This window comes from Pipistrellus kuhlii, unplaced genomic scaffold (assembly GCF_014108245.1).
Source record: "Pipistrellus kuhlii isolate mPipKuh1 unplaced genomic scaffold, mPipKuh1.p scaffold_m20_p_7, whole genome shotgun sequence".
Taxonomy (NCBI): Eukaryota; Metazoa; Chordata; class Mammalia; order Chiroptera; family Vespertilionidae; genus Pipistrellus; species Pipistrellus kuhlii.
In genome coordinates this window covers 63,126,368-63,149,353 of record NW_023425573.1, presented here as the reverse complement: position 1 = coordinate 63,149,353, position 22,986 = coordinate 63,126,368, and the positions used below count along the sequence as shown (strand labels likewise).

At 34.1% G+C, this 22,986-nt stretch overlaps 1 protein-coding gene across 1 annotated transcript in view; it reads right to left on the bottom strand.

Annotated features, from left to right (window-relative positions):
• LRP1B (LDL receptor related protein 1B) overlaps positions 1-22,986 on the bottom strand; it is a 1,573,107-nt gene that overhangs the window by 221,373 nt on the left and 1,328,748 nt on the right. The window contains exons 53-57 of the mRNA XM_036421500.2: positions 20,871-20,993; positions 16,123-16,263; positions 14,422-14,609; positions 8,749-8,932; positions 4,916-5,001 (exon numbers count right to left, since the gene is read on the bottom strand). Coding sequence (XP_036277393.2) covers positions 4,916-5,001; positions 8,749-8,932; positions 14,422-14,609; positions 16,123-16,263; positions 20,871-20,993 — 722 coding nt within the window. The remainder of the gene's footprint in view (positions 1-4,915; positions 5,002-8,748; positions 8,933-14,421; positions 14,610-16,122; positions 16,264-20,870; positions 20,994-22,986) is intronic.

Sequence of the window (22,986 nt, the reverse complement as noted above, 5' to 3'; positions counted from 1 at the left end):
ATCAAAATTCTGTTTGCTTCTTTCATTTATGTAGGTAAATACTTATACACTTTGGATCAAAATGATTAACTTAAGAAATTGTGTTTTGTTTTTCTATTCAATTTTCCTGGAATAAAAGGTACTGTTACAATAGAACTGAATTGAATAACATATGGAAAAGTTATTTGATTAATTTTCCTTTCTACAATCCATGTTATTAAAGTAGATTTTCTAAATGTAGTGTCTGAATATAAGTTATAGCTTGCCATCTATAACTATGTCTTGGACTACATTAGGCTAAAATTTTTTTCCACCAGTTGTTATAATTTTATGCTACAACATTTCTTGAGATTATTACAGTGTATAAAATTCAAGATGTTAGGGTAAATCATTTTCCCTAATCATCTACACAAAATATTCCCAAATAATGAAAGCAAAGTTCGTGTCTTTCATTTATTTTTACTAAGTTAAATATGGAGAGATAATTACTTTTGTTTTCTACCCAAGTCTGTACATGTAGACAATCTCTGAGACGGAAAAATGGTTTTCTACTTCCTAGAAGTTCTTGAGTATTTCTGCAATGCTATGGCAAAGTCATGGTAAAAATATGGTTCCTGACAGAAATGATGTATTCAAACTGATGGTTGTCAAAACCAGAAGTAAGATTTACCTTCAGTTGGGGGGGGGGGGGGGGACTCTATTTCATTGCTCAATGGTCCCCATTAACAAACACTTTACAAAAGCACAAGTGTTTAGAGTCCTCATGAGCTTCCTCATCTTCCTCACTCCCTTTTTATTTTCATAGGAAAACTATCTGAGCCCACCCAGCATGGCTCGGTGGTTGAACATCGACCTATGAACATGGAGGTCAAGGTTTGGTTCCCAGTCAGGGCACATGCCCTTGTTATGGGCTCAATCCCCAGCAAGGCTCATGTAGAAGGCAGATCAAGGACTCTCTGTCATCACTGATGTTTCTATCTCTCCCTCCCCTTCCCTTCCCCTCAAAAATCAATAAAAATATATTTTAAAATAAAATAAAACTATATGAAATTCATTCCCACTTAGATACGAGTGATTGGCAATAGTTTAAAATTATGCCACCAGGGGAAACAAACAAACAAACAAAAAACTGTTATCTGAAAGTGTGCATTAAAGTGGTTTGGTTATATGAAATAGACTTAAATCATGCATAGAGAAATGTAATTTTGCTCCATTAAGAACAATCTTAGATAACATATTAGCTATAAAAAAAAACCTACAAAAGAAATATCAATGGAAATGTCCTGAGCCACAGGGTTGGAAAATGGAGCAAGGAGCGCCATTGAAATTGTTATGGGCCTTTCATGATGCTATATTAGGTAAATTTGTGGTTCAGTTGAGCTTATACATAGAATATCCTAAAAAGAAGACTTTCTAAAATAGCACACTCTAAAACAAAGACATGCTAAAAAATAAACATGTCCACATGTGACTACATGGATGGATTTTGAGAATATCAAGCTATCGATAAATGAAATAAATCAGAAAGAAAAAGTCAAAAGCCATATGATTTCACCCATATGTAGGATATAAAATTGAAAGCAACAAATGAAAAAAACAAGAAAAACAAATAAAACGCATAAATACAGATAACAGTGTGGTGTCATGTGAGGGAAGGAGTGGAGGAGGAGTAAAGGGGGTCAGATATAGGGTGATGGAAGGGAATGTGAATTTGGGTAGTGACCACACAATGCATATAATTGCACACTTGAAAACTATATACTTTATTAACCAATAAATTTAATTTAAAAATAAATAAATATACTAAAATAATAACTCTTTAAAGGCAAAAAAAAAAACCCTCCCCACCACACCTACACATCCACACACACCATGAAAACAATAAACAATATAGTAAAAAGAAAATAAACATCCCTTTTCCAGAGATTATACAAGGAATTAATGACTGGCACACTTAACTTAGAAGGTAAAGGGAGGTCATAGAGATTTACTCCAAGATAAAGATAGTTTTCAATAGTCTGTACCTTTTCAATAAGCTTAAAACTAGGCTACAAAGTACCATGGCTTTCCCTCAAGGAGCTTGCACTGTATCAGTGCCATTTCTCCTAATTCCGTTCCTCCCACTATAGCTTTGTTCTTGTTCCCATATGTCTTCTGCTGAGATTCCAGTGTGACATAAGCCAACTTGTCTGACCTTTCACCCTGATAGTATCTGCCCTGTCTACTTAGATGGGTTATTACTGTAAGGATGAATCTAGGTACACGAAAGTGTGTTGCAAATGTATGGTATAAATTTAGATATTATTTTTAACATCTTTAATTCTCTGTTAAAGAGAACACTTTATGCTGTTCAAATGAATATTAGTTGAGGAAAAACACATTCAAAAAAAGTAAGTTAGCCTAATCTGGTATGGCTCAGTGGATAGAGCGTCGGTCTGCGGACTGAAGGGTCCTGGGTTTGATTCCAGTCGGGAGCATGTATATAGGTTGAGGGTGTATCCCTGGTGGAAGGTGTGCAGGAGGCAGTTGGTCGATGTTTCTCTCTCATTGATGTTTCTAGCTCTCTGTCCCTCTTCCTTCCTCCCTGTGAAAAATCAATAATATATATATTTTAAAAATTAAGTTAAATAATATAGAAAACTAGAGGCCTGGCATGCATGAAATTGTTCGCGATTAGGGTCCCTAGGCCTAGCCAGGCCTCCATTGCTGGCCTCTGCTGCCCTGTGACACTATGTGAAGTTCACCCCTGGATGCTCCCAGATGCTCTCATCCCCTCAACTGCTCTGCTAGGCTCCTCCTGTCCTGCTGCTGCTCCAGGAAGCTCGCTGCAGTTGCTGGATGCTCCTTGAAACTACGTATCTTCCCCACACACACTCTGACATTGCTCTGTGAGGCTCCCCCGACCCGCGACTGCTCTGTGAAACTCTCCCACTGCCACTCCACAGTTCCCACTGCCCCTCCCACCCCTCATGGAGAGCAGCTGGGGGTGGAGGTGAGAGAAGTGGGGCGGGGAGGAGAGAAGGGGCTGCGGACCAGTTGTCCATTTGATCCTGAAGGCACGTAGCTCTTTAATATATTAGGATCATTTGGCCAAGCAAAAACTTTTCAATTTCAAAAGTTATATCTACCTGAACTTTTTTCTAGGGATATTCATTAAAGAGACAGTTTTCTGGCCCTGGCTGGTGTGGCTCAGTTGGTTGAGCATTACCCTGTGCTTTGAAAGGTCCCTAGTTCTATTCCCAGTCAGGGCACACACCCAGGTTGGGGTATGTAAATTTCTCTCTCTCTCCCTTTCCCTTCCTCTTTCTCTCTAAAAACAAAACAAAGCAAACAAAAACAAAACAAATACATAAATAAAAATAAATCAATAAATCAATGTAAACATTTTTTTTAAAGAGACTTGTCTGACTCATACATTTTAAGTAGCTTTCAATTTAGTTTTTTTTTTTTTTTTTTTAAACCATGAAAATATTTTATTCAATCTCCTTAGGGCTCAGAATCAGGGAGAGGGGCAGTGTGATTCAATGGATGTTGGTGGCTCTTCCAAACTCAAAGAAAGAGTCTAATCCTCACAGACATCCGTGAATTAGGCAGGAATATTGTGGCAAGCACTTGGTAAATTTGAGCCCGCTGTGGATTTGGAAAGCACGGGCTGCATCTTAAAGTGGCAGCTGCTAAGCAGGCTGAATGGAAACCATTCAGCTTGTGAGCCTAGCCAGGGTACATAGTCTTTTTTTCTTTCCTTTTTCTCCTTTTTCCTTTTTTCGTTTTTATGTGACTTAGAGGAAAGCTGGAAAATCCAACTCTGTCATGAAGAGTCAACATTACAGTTGCTAATGGGAGATTACCATTAAAATAAGACTAAATCAGTAATCAAAATGAGTCTAAGAGCAGTAATGAAGAAATCCATCAGTTGGGTGGGAAAAAAAATAATTTTAAGTAAGTATTTTTTGTGTTGCAGAAAAATTACCATATGAATGGCTTTTTTCCCCTATGCCTAATGCTGGCATAAATACACTGTAAGAACAAGAAATATCCTTATTCTTGGCACACTTGTTCTAGATAGTGCTTTCACATATGCATGCCATTATTATCCAGTTTGGGGCAATGAGATCTTTGTAACACAACAGATATAAGCTAAATAATTCTCAAGAAGCTATTTCTTCTGACAGTTAAAAGTATGTTATAACTATCTGTGATTCTTCTATGTAGTAGCCATTCCAGTTTTAATCATTTAATTTTATGCTATTTTCACTGCAGATTGGGATGGGAAAAAATTTGACAAGAGCAAGTCATAGTATTTTATCTTGTCATAAATGGAAATTTTATCTTTTCATATCAAATAACATATGTAAATATACTTTGACAATAGAGCTCAAACCTCAAAAGAGATTCCCTTGGGTCTTGGGATAGGATGGGAGATAAGAGGGTAAAGAATGAAAACATGTGCCTCACAGCCTTTTAACTAAATGACAATCACACTTCTGTTCCCTTGCTTTTTACAAATTTTAAAGGCTAGGGGTCATTAATCTTGTTTTATCTCCTGGTTATAAATAGAAACTTGAATTCTATGAAAAATATTTATTTTAAAATCTCAAGGGGGTTGGGTGGGGGGCAAGTGTGGTAATGCACAAAAAAAAAAACCTTAAAGGAGAATCGAATGCTTTCTCTGCTCCAGCTATTCTTGAGATAGTTACTCTCTTCCATGAATTACACCTTGCATCTTTTACTTTCTTTGAAATGGTTTGATGTGACAAATTCAGAGCTCCCCTGGACAATTCAAACAAAATAAAATTTATAGTATTCTCACATACATAAATGCATGTATTTATGAATAGCATTTCATAAATTCAAATTGCAAGATATTTCTGTGGCTCTAGGGCATACTTGAAGTAACTATAATGAAAAGTATAAAATCATCATGGGAATGTCATACCTGTTTTAAAAGGGTGTAGTTGGAGCCATCGGTGCTAATTTTTCTTATCTCGTGATGATCAGCAAGAATTAAAAAAGGTTCTTCATCTAAATACCAAGACAAATAACATTACTTTTTGGATTCATGGTTTTCTACTCTTGTTAGTTTCTAGAGTAATATAAAGTCAAATGCAGTGCCCTCCAGTAGATTAATGGTTAAAAAATTCACACTGAGACCTCAGTTGATAATAAGATAAAAAGGCAACAGACACTCAGACAGTACAATCAAGGTAATTATAAATGCTAGACCTCTCTTTCCCTCAATTCTCTTGAATATTAAGTTATCTAATTTATTTGATATTAATAAAAATACCTGCTGTTATAATCTGATTTTAGATGATTTTTTTTAAAAAAGGATAAGCTGTCCTTATCTTAGAAAACTATAGTATAGTTAAACATCCATATAATAAAATATTTCACTTTTATGATTAAAGAAGTACCTTTTGTGCTCAAAAAAGCTTCAGTAAAAACTGAGTATCATTGCCTACATATACATTTTTTTTCATCTGCCTAGGTACTTCTCTTAAATAATTTCAGATGTATAGTATCTATAATCCTTATCTATTAATTATATCTTTCTATAAGTGTTTTTAAATTATTTTAATAATCTTTATTTCCTTCTTGCTGTTTGTCCAATATCTTTTAATATCTCACTTGTTCTAGGAACTAGGAAAGATAATAATAAGAATCTGACCATGCTCCATATTTGTGAAGATTCTCTAAACCTTTCAATTGATTTTATCATTAGAACTTACTTGGAAACAAATTAGTTTCTTCAATAAAATATATTCAGAAAGTATTTATGGTACATTTACTTGACTGTGTATCTTAATAATTTAAAATCAATTTTAGCCAAAACTGGTTTGGTTCAGTGGATAGAGAATCGGCCTGCAGACTGAAAAAGTCCCAGGTTCAATTTTGGTCAAGGGCATGTACCTTGGTTGTAGGCACATCCCCAGTAGGGGGTGTGCAGGAGGCAGCTGATTGATGTTCCACTCTCATCAATGTTTCTAACTCTCTATCACTCTCCCTCCATCTCTGTAAAAAAATCAATAAAAATATATTTTAAAAATAAAAATAAAAATAAAATAAAATCAGTTTGACCATATTCTTGATTGTTACAATCCTAAATCAATTCAATAAAAAATTTGTTCAAATTCTTTTTAAATACCTTAGTTTCTATGATGTATTCATATACTTAGTTTCTGGGTAAGCAAATTTAATATCAGCAGAAATTAGAAAAAGCAATTAAAAGATAGTCACTTTATGTAATCTAATGTGAACTTTATTGGATAGCACCAATAGTTACAGTTCTTATCCTGTTTAATTTATATTCCAAATTATTACTTTATTCTCCCTTTACCACTTATTTTATGGTAAATATATAATATATAACATATTATATTTTAGTATACCTTATGTCAAGGATTAATAACATTTGTTGCACATGCTGGACAATCCCTTCCATCGGAGATGGCAGTGCCCTCATTAGTCATTCTAGTCTTCCTGTCGAGGTTAAACTGAGACTTAGAACCCTACCCAGCAGAGTAAGCTCTCAAGCTGAAAATGCCTTGTCATCCCTGTCAATATAGTTCTACATTGATCGGTCATGTTCTACCCCAGTACTTAACACTTCTGTTCTTTACAACCTAACTGTATGACTTTAAACCATAAAACTATTATAAGGAAATAAACTTCTTGATGTAGATCTTGGTACTAATTATTTCAGAATGACACAAAAAGAACACACAAGATAAATAAGTTAGACTAGATCAAACCAAAAAGCTTCTGCACAGCAAAAGAAACAATCGGTGTAATAAAAAGCAACCTACAGAATTAAAGAAAATATTTGCACATTCTGTCTGGCAAGGGGTTAATATCCAAGACATTTATAAAGAACTCCTAAATCTCAATTGAAAAAATCAATAAAAAGAGACAGAGGAGATTAAAATACATTTTTTTCAAAGAAGATATATAAATGGCCAATTGGTACACAAAAAATTTGCACACAAGCAATACTCATTAGGAAAATGCAAATCAAAACTACATTGTTAGAATGGATATCATCAAAAAGACCAGAAATATCAAATGTGGGGAAGGATGTGGAGAAAAGAGAGCACTTGTGTATTGTTTGCAGAAATGTGCATCAGTGCAAGAACTGTGGCAAATAATATGGTGCTCTTCGCATAAGGTGAAAAATATAACTACCATATGTCCCAGCAATCTCACTTCTTTGTAAATGTCCAAAATAAATAAAAACAAGGTACCAAATATACATTTGCTATCCCTGGTTACTGCAACATTACAGACAAGAACGAAGACGTGGAAACAACCTACCTGTCTGTCAAAGGATGAACAGCTAACAAAAACAGATGAAGGAAACAAAAGTAGAATAGAGGTGCTGGTGGGGAAATGGGAATTACTGATAAAAGAATATAAACTTCCATATAGAAGATGAGTAAGTTCTGGAGACCAAACACACAGCATTGTGACTATAGAAAACAATGTTGTAATATATACTGTAAAGTTAACTAAGAGAGTAGCTATTAAATGTTCTCACCACAAAAATAAATGGTAATAATGTGAAGTGATGGAGGGCTTAATTAACACTATGGTGATCATCATATTACAGAGTATATGTGTATCAATACATGCTACACCTTAAAGTTATGCAATGTTATATGTCAATTAATCATAATATTTTTGGAAAAATATCTAGCCTCTATTTTGCAAATATTTATGTTCAGGAACACTTACCTTTTGTGTCAAAACTATTATTTATTTTGAATTATTATTGTTAATGGAAAATAAATACAGCATGAATATATGATATAACAAGACCCAAATTTGATCATTAGCATCCACAATTTTTATACAATATTTTATGAAAAGTTTACAGTAATGGAAACTGACTAGTTTGGAAAATTTGTGTATACTTTTTTATTCCTTGTAATTATTTCATGCAAGTACCATGGCAGATGAGAACATATAATGTTTTAAATGTTGACAACATTTAATGTTTTAAATGTTGTCACCAGCATGTATATTTGAAAGAAATAACATGTGTTATTCGATTCATTATACTCCAAAGCAAAGTAAGTGATAGAGACACCTTATGTACCATTTTTATCCATTTTAATGGTCATTATTATATATTGCTTTGTATCATTTTAATATATGTGATAGTCTCCACTAAAATTACAATATATTTTTAAGTTTGGTCATGTTTTATTGAATTTTCTACTTTACAAACAATCATACTACTTGGAACAAAGAGAAGTTAAATAATTTTGCTGAATCACTGGAAAAACTCAAATTGTCTTACATAGCTGATTTATTATCATTGTCATTATTGCTACTGTTGCTATCATTGACTAGATGGTCTCCTTACCATACATATGTGAGTGTGTGTGGTGTAGGCTAGACAGAAAAACTGCAAGAACACTGTCACAATTGGCTCTTCAATGGTCAAGGCCAAGCCTGCTCCTAAGAACCTGTGACTCAGCAGAAGGCAATGCTAGAGACTGTTCTTGTTACTTGTGAAAACTCTCAAAATATAAATAAAACAGAGAAAAACCCTTGATAATTCATAAGACCATAAAGCAATATTATTAGAAACAGAGCAGTTTGTGGACAACACAAAATCAGAATGGTAAATCCTGGATCAAGGTGAGTAGGGAAGATTTTTCCCCCCTGAGAAATAGCAAGAATGAATGAATTTAATAAAATGGCTATAAAATCCAGGATCCATATGTGTAACTGAGATTGGATCAGTAGACAAGTTCAATTCGATACCTGAAAGTGATTTGCAGCCATTTGGGTTATCAGGTTGGATTTGATAGCCCTCTGTACACAGGCACTTATAGGTCCCATATGTATTGATGCATCGCTGGCTACATGGGAAGCCCAAGGAACATTCATCAACGTCTACACACGTTTTACCGTCATCCTTCAGTTGGAATCCAGGCCAGCATTTGCACTGCAGAATTAAAAACAGGCATCATAAATTCATACCATTGTTACTGGCTTTTCTCATTGGTATCCGTTTAGTATGACTGAACCAACAAAAGGTAATGGCAAATCTTTCTGTCAAACAGAGATTAAACATCAATAAGAATTACAAATATCAAATAAAGTTAAAGTTAAAAATATTCTCCAAAATATCTTTATTTGAACATCTGAGGTTGGGAAGATTATAGAAGTTAACTGATATCACCATAGCCATGTGACTAGAGAATGACAAGTAAAATAGAACTGAATTGTCAACTTTCATTCCTATTCTATTTCATTATATTTTATTTTTATAAGACTTTAACAGTCATAAGAATTAAACCGTATGTGGAACTTTGAAGATTACTAACAGTATCACATGTTATTTTATTAGAGCCTTACAGAAATTTATGATGTATTATTTTCCTTAGTTAACTGATGAGAAACCCAGAGGAACAAAGGTTAAGTTGTCTAGATAAAGCCAGGAGGAGAGTTGAGGCTGTCCATCATATATATATATATATATATATATATATATATATATATATATATTTGATTTTTTACAGAGAGGAAGAGAGAGATAGAGAGTGAGAAACATCGATGAGAGAGAATAATCGATCAGCTGCTTCTTGCACACCCCCTACTGGGGATGTGCCTGCAACCAAGGTATATGCCCTTGACTGGAATCAAACCTGGGACCTTTCAGTCCGCAGGCTGACGCTCTATCCACTGAGCCAAACCGGTCTGGGCTGTCTGTCATTTTTTAACACACAGTAAATATCAATTAATATTTATCAACTGGTTCTGATTCCATAATCAGATATGTTGTTGTCTGCGAAAATAATAATAATATAGTTTCTCCATCATTATTAAATAAATTTGTATCATCAAATCTTTTCTTCAGTACCTCTATGATCTTCTACATGAACTTCTGGGGATGGTCTACAAAATTTACTAGCTGGCATGTCAATTCTGAGTACAATGTCATGCCAAATATGTTTTTGAATTCCTGGAAATAATAAGATGCTATGATTGGTCACTCTCTTTTCCGTCCTCTATTCAGTCCCTGCCAAGAAGCATATGAAAATTCTAATTATACAAAATGAACCTATAATTGACCAGGTGATTATGGTCATATTAACATTTGCCAAAGCTATTTAGTGGTCTTTGAATAAAGAAAATTGTGAGTATTGTGTGGGACAGTGAATTAAGAAAGAACTTTAAGTTATTAAGAGTAACTAGTAGTTAAGGGTTAGGCATAGTAAACATTTCATAATTTAGATAATTTATTTAAGGGTAAAGATAACAGAAGAGCTTTTTATATTTTTAGGATACTATAGAAGATACATATATATACATACAGTTTAATAGTCAGACAACAATTAACCAAAGGGTAGAATTTTTTTAAATACAAGAAGGTATTTATTACAAGGAGGGAAAACATCAACTTGACTTGAAGTTGCTCAAAAGATAAAAACTTTTTTCTTCATCCTTTTACAAGAACTAAATCCCTTTAAGTTCTTGCACTTTATTCTTTAACAATTTTCACCAATATTTATCTAACAATCCTAGGCAATAATAAAGGATTGTGTTGTGTTTAATCACTAAAACCCACTAGAAAGCCAGCAAATCAAAGCAAAAGCAGCACTTTGAAAAATAGTATTGTCACAGCCTAAGATATGATAAGGACAATTTGGGTAAGTCCTTCTCATACCTTAGGCTGTGGCAATACTTCTTTCCCAAGTAATTAAGACTTAACTTACTACTTAAAGTGGAAAGGCAAGAGAATTAAATCTGAAGAGAAGGAAACATCAATGGAGCTATAAGCTATTAAAGTGTGTGTACTTTTTGGAGTACCCTATATGTTACCCCAATAATTAAAAACTAAATATTTTTTGAAATGAGAAGCTGACAGGACACAAGAAGATGTCACTGAGAAGGACTAGAAATTAGACCCTATAACTGATCACGTGGTCAGGAAGCCAGAAGACCCATAGCAGATACAGGGCAGTGCTAAATTCAAGGGCACTTTAGAACAAATGAGAAGAAGTTGCATAAAGTATGTTGAATTCCTCTCAAAAAGTATGAAAAATTTAAACAGTGTCTCAATTTGAACAAGATTTCTGAAAATCACTGAATGCCTAATGTCAAGGCTTATAGAACTACCGTATCAAATAGACAGATTAGATAAAAAGATATTTATGGAATATTAATTTCCTGAAGGTAAAATTGGTAAATGCTACAGAATGTATTACACATTTCTATAAGCAAATGGGATTAGGATGTTTAAGGTTTACAGTAAGTTTTTTTATTGTTTATTGAATAAAAATATTTAAAAATATAATTTACTAAGCAATCCAGTAACCTTGTTATAACAAAAACATTTTTACTCTTAAATGATTAATAAATACCTATGAGAAATTCTGCTAGCGTGACCTATATGAACAAAATGAAAAGAAATAATAATCACTTGCATACTCAACTATAGATGAGAAATTCATAACAGTTTAAAAATTATTCACCTTCATTTAAAAATACATTTTTATAAAAGTAAAAAAAACTATATATATATATATATATATATATATAACTATATATATTTTTCAATGTCATTTTAATTTTCCCTGTCATCAAAAACTATTTCAAATTTTTCTACTTTGTGTCAATTTTCACATTGAATCATAAAACTAGAAGAAAGAAACATAGCAACCCAAACTTACTTCTCACATTCAGGAATACTTTTGTGTAGTTTTTAATGAGATATTTAACAAACATTGATTATTTTATTTCTAATGCATACATTAAAACTTCTTCTTTCTCAGAAGTATTTTTATTTTTTACGTGGTAAATTCCCCTTCCCTTCAAACTAAGATTCTTGCTTTAGTAAATGTTATTACTCTCTTTTGAATAGATACATTGTATGTGTTTTACAGCAAACATGAATTGTTCACATTCCATAAGGTCAAATTTTTGCTTTGATCAGCAATTTTAATTTTATTGCAGAATGTAGAGTATTTCTTGACATGTACTGCTGATAATGTATTGAGAAATAAGTTATTGGATAGTTTTCCCCATTTCCTGAAAAAGAAAAATCCATCATCTGACATTTCCCCACCCAAATAGTTAAGTATTTTGTTGTATGTAGGCTTTTTACTCAATTTCCTATCATGTAAAATATGTGTTTGAACCTTTGCTTAAATTTCTTATTTATGATACTAAACTTAGCTCCTTAAATTTTTATACTGGTCTGTTTCCCACAGTAGATGTTTCATTTTATTCATTAGTTTTCACATGTGTATACATTCAGGAACATTACTCACAGAATTCTGTGAAGTATCATATACAAATAATTTTTGCATTATGAAATAGAGAGTCTATCTCAACTAGAATTTTCACTTAAATCATTTCTGGATAAGTCAAAATAAAAATGCTGATATTTTAAAGGTATGGAAAAACAAACATTTTTGTGTATTCTAGACCCTGTATGCTTCTGGAGTACAAATTTGTATAGGGTCCTCTTAAAGTGCCATGCACAAACACATCCACAGTACCTAGGTACATTCCAATCGGTGCAACACTCAGTAGAACAAAAACTGACCTCGGCAATGGCCTGAACTGCCATTAGACTCCCTCTGTGTTTTATAAGAGCCATATCCTATTGTGATTCACATGGAGCTAGTGCTCCATTAAAACACACTATTTCCAATGAATTGCTCCTCCAGAGACTTTCCTGCACTTACACAATCAATTTACTGAACATACAACTTTAATTTTAATATTTTGTTTGTTTGCATCCTCCATACCAATGTGAATGAAGCAGATGCTTTAAAATGCTATTTCTGTCCATCAATTTTGTCAGTAAAACACTCTCTTCAGGAAAATGGTACTAACAGAAAGCAATTAGGCTAGCAGGTTTGATTTATTTTGTTAATGTACCTGCACTCAGTTCTAATACTTCATGTGTTCTGTTCTTTTCCCCTGCTCATATGAAAAAAAAAAGTATTCTCCAGTTTTGTGGTAAATAAATGATTAGCCCATTTAACTTCAAATATGCATGGGGAGGAGGATGAGGGAAGAAATGGGAATTTAGGAGTTACATACATATATAATGCAGCTATTAATATAGCAGTAATCTTCCTAAACACTGAGCTTCTCTTTCTTATTTTTTTTCTTTATTCAGCATATATTGAAAAATATTTTGATTTTCTTGTCTTCCTGAGTATATTTTCACAAAATTACACATTATTATTATGAGTTGCACATATAGAAATTCTCCATTTAAGTAATTTTGCGCACACACACACACACACACACAATATATATATATATATATATATATCGATATATAAAAAACGAAGATATTTTTCCCATTGATTTTTAGAAAAATCACCCTGTACTTAATTGTCTTACTAACTCTTCCTTTTAAACTCCCCTCACTTTCATATTCTGTTTCTTCTTTTTATTTAACTATTTTCCTGATCCCACCCCATTTTAGCATCCTTCTCTTTCCTGCTTTGCTTCCCTCCCTCCCTTTGAACTTCCTGTGGCCCTTTTCCCTCCCTCCCTCCTCCCTTCTCTCCCTTCCTTCCTCATGTGTCTCTTTCTTATTCCTCCCACCCTCCCCCAATTCACTTTTCCCTTAAGAACCTGGACCCTGCCTCCCTCCCTCCTTCTCTATAATTATCCCCCTCCCCCTTACCATGTTCAGCAGTTTCTCTTTTTTATTTATTTATTTTTTAAATATATTTTATTGATTTTTTACAGAGAGGAGGAGAGAGGGATAGAGAGCTAGAAACGTCGATGAGAGAGAAACATCGACCAGCTGCCTCTTGCACACCCCCTACTGGGGATGTGCCGGCAACCAATGTACATGCCCCTGACCAGAATCAAACCCGGGACCTTTCAGTCCGCAGGCCGACGCTCTACCACTGAGCCAAACCAGTTTTGGCAGCAGTTTCTCTTTTTAACCTTTCTCTTTCCTCTCTGGGACCTGCTTCCCGCCCCTCCTGAGCACATTTTGATATTAAAGCTTCCATTCGGAGGGGTGTTAAACCCCAGCCCTGGCCAGGCCTTCACATTTTTAAAAATGTAGTCAGACATCCCATGAGGGCTCCCAGACAGTGAAAGGGTGCAGGCTTGGATGAGACAACCCCTTCCCCCCCCACCCCCAGTTCCCCAGGCCACCCTTGCATGAATTTCATGCACTGGGCCTCTAGTTGGTTAATAAATAATACTGGTTTCAGGCATACAATTCTACAATACATCATCTGTATATTGTGTTATATGTTTACCACCCCAGGCCAGTTCTCCTTCTGTCATCATTTATCCCCCCTTTGCTTTCTTCTACCTCCCCACACCTCCTCCCCTCTGGCAATGACCATACTGTTGTCTGTGTCATCAATCTTTTTTTTTATTTTTATTCTTGCCTAGTCAAATTCTAATGCATTCAGTGATTTTCTATTTTTGATGAATACCAACCTTGTAACCAACTGGGAGGTCCTGGCAATCTTGCGAACATCCACTGACTTTCTTACTCAAACATTCATTTATATGGCAGTTTTTCTCATCTGAGCCATCGCCACAGTCATCCTTATTGTCACAAAGACCTCCACTGGGAATGCACCTGCCATTTTTGCACATGAAAAATGAACTGTTGCATGACTGTTCTGGAAAAAGAAAATAAAATGAATGGAATATAAAGGGCATGCCATTGTTTTTATACTACAGTTGTTCACAAATATGGTAAGTTATCTAAAATCATAGTGAATACATATGTACATGTAAAATGCTTTCTATTTATACACAAAGTATAGAAAACCAAAAGCAAACTGCATGTTTGCTCAACCCATTGTATACTGATTTATCATAAAAATTAACAATCTAGATACGTGTCTGTAGCTCTGGCCAGTGTGACTCAGTTGGTAGGACATTGTCCCATGCACCAAAAGGTTCCTAGTTCAATTCACAGTCAAGGAACATGCTGGAGTTTTGGGTTTGATCCCCAGTAGGGAGCAAAAAGGAGACAGCCAATCAATGTTTTACTCTCATGTAAATGTTTCTATCTCTCCCTCTCCCTTCCTCCCTCTCTAAAACTCATTAAGAAAGTTTTTTTTTTTTAATGTGACTATAGTAAAATTAATGGAATATTTCTGTCTTCATCTCAATTGTCACAATTGAGATCAAAGTATAATGATAGTTTAACATTTCTCTCAAGCCATAGGTCTCTATGTGAAATTAAATGTCAATAAAAATTATGAATCCAGAATACGTAGATAGTCCTAATTTTTTTTTCATCTTGGAAACATAACATTGACATTTTAAAATCAGGGCATAAAAAATACATTTTTAGTGAATAATAGTTGTTCCATATCTAGCCACAGAAAGAAGTTCAGACTTTGCAGCTACTCTATTCCTAATGATTTGAATGTTACTCATTATTTAACATGATAAAAGAAAGCTTATTAACATGCAAACTACATGAGTAGTTTTTACTTTAAAATACATGACTATGGCCAGGTATGCTTTGGTGGTTGAGTGTCTACCTATGAACCAAGAGTTCACTGGTTCGATTCCCAGTCAGGGCACATGCATGTTTCTGGGCTCAATCTCAAGTTGGGGGCATGCAGGAGGCAGTCAATCAATGATTTTCTCTCATCATTGATGTTTCCACCTCTCTCTCCCTCTCCCTTCCTCTCTGAAATCAATACAAATATATTTTAAAAATATGACTAAGTAAAGAATACTGAAATTATCAATAAACCAAGTTTGGCTATGTATATATTTATTTAATATGCAATTTATTTTATTTTGCCTAAATATGAATGACACAGACTTTCTCTCAGTAAATCTCAACTTTTTTTATGTTTGAATGTTTGAAGTTTAGCAGGGAAACTTTATTCACATAAAATAATGTATTAAGAAAAGGTGACCTTTTTGAAGGGTCAGGGTGATGGATTCATCAGATTCATTGCCTGAAATCTTCATGTTTTTAGCACAGACTAAATTTATAAAACTAGCTTCAAAACATTATTAGATCCTGCATAGTGTCACTAGATACATCAATGCTTAGTGATTGCATTTCCTTTCTTTGTCTACCATACTAAGCAAATCAGAGGCACAATTTTGCCATTTAAAAAAGACAGATTTTGGAATAAGCACGAATTCATATATTTTCTGTACCTGCACTTTTGCATTTGGAATTTAAAGGTGCTTCATCAGAATGGTCAGGGCAGTCAAAGTCTCCATCACACTGCCATTGTGTATTTAAAAGACACCGTCCATCAGCACAACTGAATTCTTCTGCATTACATGGTTGGTATTCTAGAGACAAAGAAATAAAGATTCTAATTTATATTATTTATATGATTAACATTATTCATATTTTATTGATATTTATCTATCTATCTATCTATTTAATTTTGTTTTTGTTTGTTTGTTTTACAGAGAGAAAGGGAGAGGGAATGAGAGTTAGAAACATTGATGTGAGCCGAAGCCAGTTTGGCTCAGTGGTAGAGCGTCGTTCTGTGGACTGAAAGGTCCAGGGTTCGATTCTGGTCAGGGACATGTACAATGGTTGCAGGCACATCCCCGGTAGGGGATGTGCAAGAGGCAGCTGGTCGATGTTTCTCTCTCATCGACGTTTCTAACTCTCTATCTCTCTCTCCCTTCCACTCTGTGAAAAATCAGTAAAATATATTAATGAAACATTGATGTGAGAGAAACATCAATCAGCTGGCTCCTGCACACCCCCTATGTGAGATAGAGCCCTCAACCAAGGTAAATGCCCCTGACTGGAATCAAACTCTTCAATCCATAGACTGATGATGCTCTATCTACCTACTGAGGGGTATGGATAGGGCTATGACAAACCAGTTAGGGCTATCACAAACATTATTTAAAACTGCAATCTCTAATCTACACTAAACATAATTAGCCATGTGGATATGTTTCTATTTCCATCTGGGACAGTGGTCATACTTGCAAGAAATATTTGTGGTTGGGAAGTAGGACAGAAGTCCAGAAAATAAAGTTGCAAAACAAGGTCTGTTACTTTTTCTAGGTGAGAAAACAAGAACGCAGTACCCCAGTGTACCATCTCTGTTCAAGGTTATTCTAAAGAGTTCCCTTAGAATGAAAAACAAAATGGAAGCCTTTAGAATTATCTTTAAGATAATGAAGCCAGATAAAGAAGGTAAAGTGATCTAGCTGGGTTCACATAAATGGTGAAGCTGTGATCAAACCCTGGATTTTGTAAGACTTTCATCTTTAAATTTAAAAAAAGCAATATGCATTCATTGTAGATATTTTGGAAACTGCAGAAATATGTAAAAATAAATTAAATAATTCTTTATCATCTTTAAGTATCACTTTTACGCTGATGGCCACTGAATTAACATTATTTGAGGAACAGAATAAACTGATGAATATAATAGAATCAGGGGCATAGAATGGGAGTGGATTGATAATTCTCAGGGGGAAAGGGATGTGGGGAGTACAGGAAGAGACTAGACAAAAATCATACACCTATGAATGAGAACAGTGGAGGAGAGATATGGAGGGAAAGAGGAGAAACAATTGTAATAATCTGAACAATAAAGATTTATTAATTTTTTTTAAAAAAAAATCAACCAAAATACAACAAACATTATTTGTCCAGATCACAGTTCTGGCCTTTAGAACCAAATTTTCAGACATTCACTATATATGATTAACTGATTAACATTTCATTTTCATAATATAAAAAAAAAAAAATTTTGTTAGATCTTTCTTCTGCACCAGGAAAACTAGCCCTTAAACTCCTATGTTCCAACATGAATTAACACCACCACCTATCAAGTCATAAAGTTAGAAATACTCATTTATCCATATCTAACTGTAAGTTAATTCTGATCCCCCTCTGCACTTTCTATCCCACTGTTTCTTCCCTGGTTCAGAATCACATCATTAAACATCAGAACGATTGCAACCACCTCCTAACAACTACTGTTCTCCTTTGCCATGACAGCATTTCATCCACTCTGCTGCAAAAGATGGTCCTAAAACATAAATTTGACTGAGACATCCCTCTGTTTCAAAATGTGCTCTGACCACTTAGAGACAAAATAATTAAATACAAATTATTTAATATTATTTTTCTGAATTTTTAGAATCTAATTTCAACCTAATTTTCTGGTTTCAATTTACATCACAAAAAATTAATTGCTACTCCTCAATTATTTCAATTTGCAGATCTTTGTAAATGTATACAGAATTTGCTCTGTGTTTACGGAACTACTCTAAGCACTCTGAAACACTAATAACTCACTTAATTTTCTTATTGGACCTCCAAGTTTAGCAATGCTATTACAATTTTTCACAGCTTAGGAAATCGAGACCCTGGAAGGTGAAATACCTTTTCCATGTCACACACAGCTAGTAAGTGGCAGAGCCAGAATATGAACCAGGCTGTCTGGTTGTAGATTCCATGCTTAGCCACCATGTCATATTCTTGTCTGTAGCATCTAAACAGGATTTTCTCTCACTAACATTCCCTGCTTCTTCAGTGCTTAAATAATAATTTTCTCCACTCTGATTTCATGCATTGTGATACTTATTTATACCTGACAATGTATGTTATATTATATTGTATTCCTAATTTTTTAATGAGTTTTCCTAGTGGGGCCTGTCAATTCATCTCTATATCAAACAAATATAGTATCTAGCAGAGGAAATATATTCAATCAGACACATAGAATTAAATCTTAAATCATTGTGTAACTTTTAGAATATCACATTGGATCGATGACTTAATGGTGGAATGATCATAAAAACTGATATCCATTGAATTCAAAGAGACTCATATCTAAGACCAAGGCTGTAGACACTGCATAGGCAGGACAGAGGAGGCACTAAATATACTGCATTTGGTGGATGTATGTGGATTTCACATTTTGTATTTATTCTGGTAGACATTTAAATATTTACCAAAATAGTAGGTTTATATAAGGTTAGAACTTCAACTGGGAATTTTTAATATATTGATTTTTTCCCTCAAAAGTTATGTATGGAGTCATACAATGGAGTCAAGACAGTCTTTACAACAAATGGTGTTGGAAAGTTGGACAGATACATGCAAAAAATGAAACTAGATCACCATCTTACATCATACACAAAAATAAACTCAAAATGGATAAAGGACTTAAACATAAGATGGGAAAACTTGAAAATATTAGAGGAATGCACAGGCAGCAAAATCGCAGGCATATGCTGAAACAATATCTTCACCAATACAGCTTAGAACAATGGAAACTAAAGAGAAAATAAACAATTGGGACTACATCAAAATAAAAAGCTCCTGTATAGCAAAATAAGAAAATCCGCTGCATGGGAGAACATATTTGCCAATGTTATCACCGATAAGGTTTTAATCTCTAACATTTACAGGGAACTCATACAACTTAAGAAAAGGCAGATAAACAACACAATAAAAAAGAAATGAGCAATGGACCTAAATAGATACCTTATGAAAGAGGACATAAGGAAGGCCAAGAGACATATGAAAACATGCTCAAAGTCACTAAACATCTGAGAGATGCAAATCAAAATAACAATGTGGTACCACCTCACACCTGTCAGAGTCAGAATGGCTATCATCAACAAATCAACAAATGACAAGTGCTGACAAGGATGTGCACTGCTGGTGGAATGCAGACTGGTGCAGCCACTGTGGAGAAGAGTATGGAGTTTCCTCAAAAAACTAAAAATGGGACTCCCATTTGACCCAGTGATCCCACTTCTAGGAATATATCCCAAGAAACTAAAACACCAATCAGGTTTTATTGGTGTTTTAAAGGATATATGCACCCCTATGATCATAGAGGCACAATTCACAATAGCTAAGATTTGGAAATAGCCTACGTGCCCATCAGCAGATGAGTGGATTGAAAAACTGTGGTACATCTACACAATGGAATACTACTCTGCGGTAAAAAAGAAGGAATTCTTACCATTGCAACAGCATGGATGGAACTGGAGAGCATTATACTAAGTTAAATAAGCCAGATTGAGAAAGATAAATATCACATGATCTCATTCATTTGTGGAATATAATAAACAACATAAACTGATGAACAGATTCAGAGACAGAGAAGCATCTATCAGACCATCAAACCTCAGAGAGAAGGTAGATAAGGATGGGGGTAAGGGAGAAGGAGCAACCAAAGGTCTTGTATGCATGTATATAAGCCCAACCAGTGAACACAGACATCAGGGTGGTGAGGGCATGTGTGGGGGAGTGCGGGGGGCAATGGGGGGATAAGGACACATATATAATACCTTAATCAATAAAGAGAAAAAAAGTTATGTATGTATTTATGACATATATATATAGTTATTATATATTTATCTTTTCACTATATATATATATATATGTATATATATACATATATATATACACTTATCACTTTATACATGTAGTGAAAAGATAGATCATCATATTACATCTTAAGAAATAAGTACTAGTACATGTGTAAGTAAGATAAGATTAAAGGAAAATGCTCAGTATTCAGTTATCCTGGTAGTTGTGAATTATACTTCTCTCTTTCACTGAATTATTTGATTTGGCTGTAAGAATGAACTAGATAGATGGCAGCATATTATCTTTGTGTACTTCAAAGTTCGCAAAATCAAATATATTTTTAGAAACATTTTTATTGTGTTTTCTGATAAGAATACACTACAAGAATGTATGACTTCCAAGTAAATGTATAATTATTGGAGAGTTTAAAGAGGTTACATGTAGTCTGTGTATTACTGAACTTGAATGTCTTTAATGATGTTAAAGAATGTGTATCTTTGTATTTGTTGTTTATTTATATATTCTTTGAGTCATTTTGAAAGGCTATTATTTAGCCCGAGGCTGTTTACAGGAGAAGTTTAGGTACACTTACCACACTGCTGAGACTCATCAGAGCCATCTCCACAGTCATCGTCATGGTCACAAACAAACTGCTTGGGAATGCACACTTTATTATGGCACATGAAAGCATTCTCATCACATGTATTATTGGGAGCTAAGAAAGATATCACAAAAACCAAAGTTAGATTAATTCCTATTTTATCTTCCCCCACCTTAGGAGCTTAGAGAATATTTGCTGTTATACTCAGTAATTCATAGTTATTTAGAAATTTAACTTTTCAAAATATTTAACATATCAGATAAATTAATAACATATATTAATACACATTTATTAATATATTGGAATATATAAATATAAATAGATATGTAATTCAAAGTTTTAGTATTAATGCCTTCAACTGTTCTAGAATTAACCCAAAAATTCAGGTTTTTGAGCAATTTGTAAGTTTGCCAAAGGTGGAATCCAAAAGTTCATTTGTGATTTAACAATAAAGATTAAAATAAATAAATAAAAGTTTGAAAAGTTAATGAAGTGTAATAATGTGGCTAAGTTTTTCTCTCTTCTGTACCAATGCTAGTAAAGGGATAAAATTTTGCTTTATTTATCAAAAAATGAAACTGAAAAGACCATAAGTGCCAATGCTCATTAAAAAGTGAAAAAATAGTCAAAACGTATGAGAAAGTTACTATTTTCAGAAGAAAAGAAAATAGGTGACTGTAAGACTTAAAGTAGGTTAATATTTATGGTGTGATGAGCACAACCACAGTATCACATTAAAATAGGAAATAAAATATCAATCATTTAAGAAAAGTGACCCATGAAAGTTGCACTTTATCTAGCAAGGGCCCTTACCAGTGGGAAAAATGGTGGATCAAAACAGGCTTTAAAATTTCAGCAGATGTTCAAAAAATGGCAATTTGTGCAGATGAAGTAAATTTTGATATCTTGTGCATGGAATCATAGAGGTTTGAAGAGATTATATAAACATTTTTAGATTGCATTTTCTTACATTTAAAGGATAAGTGCTATGATAAAATTCAAGATTTGAGATATTTCCAATGTTACTAATCTGCTATATAATGAATGTTCACTATCTTACTGTAATTATAATTTCACAAAATATGCATATTCCACATCACGTTATATACCTAAAACTAATACCATATTATATCTTAATTATATATTGATTATATGTTGATTATATCTTAATTCTCATCATCATATACACGAAAGAGGAAGGCTTTGCAAAAATCACTCTACCTCTTACATTTGTATCTTGAGAAAGCTATTTATCTTCTTTTTGCATCTGTTTCTTTTCTATCTTTCTTTCTTTTTTTTTTAAGAGAGAAAGGGAGAGGGAGAGGGAGAGATAGAAATATCAATGATGAGAGAGAATCATTGATCAGCTGCCTCCTGCATGTCCCCTACTGGGGATCAAACCCAGAACTCCAACATGTGCCCTGACTGAAAATCAACTGTGACCTCCTGGTTTCAGGGTTGATGCTCAACCTCTGACCCACACCCTCTGAGCTATGCATCTGTTTCTTTTTGCATTTAGTGAAGAAAATAAAATCTATCTGATGAATTTCTTGTCAGAACTAGGTAAATTGTAAAAAGCAGATCAGCTCATTTTATGTACTCAAATTCCTAGAAGCACTTTGAATTTCTATCTGACAATTATTTTTGGAAGATCCCCGAAAACACTTCCCTGAGATATTGAGGAAATTCAATAATGTAAACAAAAGCATCCACAAAAAATAATGGACATATAGTGAACACATGAATAAGTCTAGATGTTTTCCAACCCTTCTCTTCTGTCTTAAGAGGCATCTTCCTCAATCTAGAACAACTCTCTTTTTTCTCTTTGAACATTATGACTCAGATTATAGCTTTGCTTTTTTCTTCAAGTCCTTCCATGAGATTTCTAGGCTTTAAATATATATTTATTTGTGATGACCTAGTATCTTTTATAAATACACTAGATGCCTGGTGCACAAAATTTGTGCACGGTGTGATCCCTAGGCCTGACCTTGGATCAAAATGCAAGCACCTGGCATGGAAGGGCAGGTCTCAGCTGGGCAGCACCTGGGCCCCTGGGCCTCTACCTGCCCCACTCACCTGAGTCACAGAGCCTGAGTCCCCATGC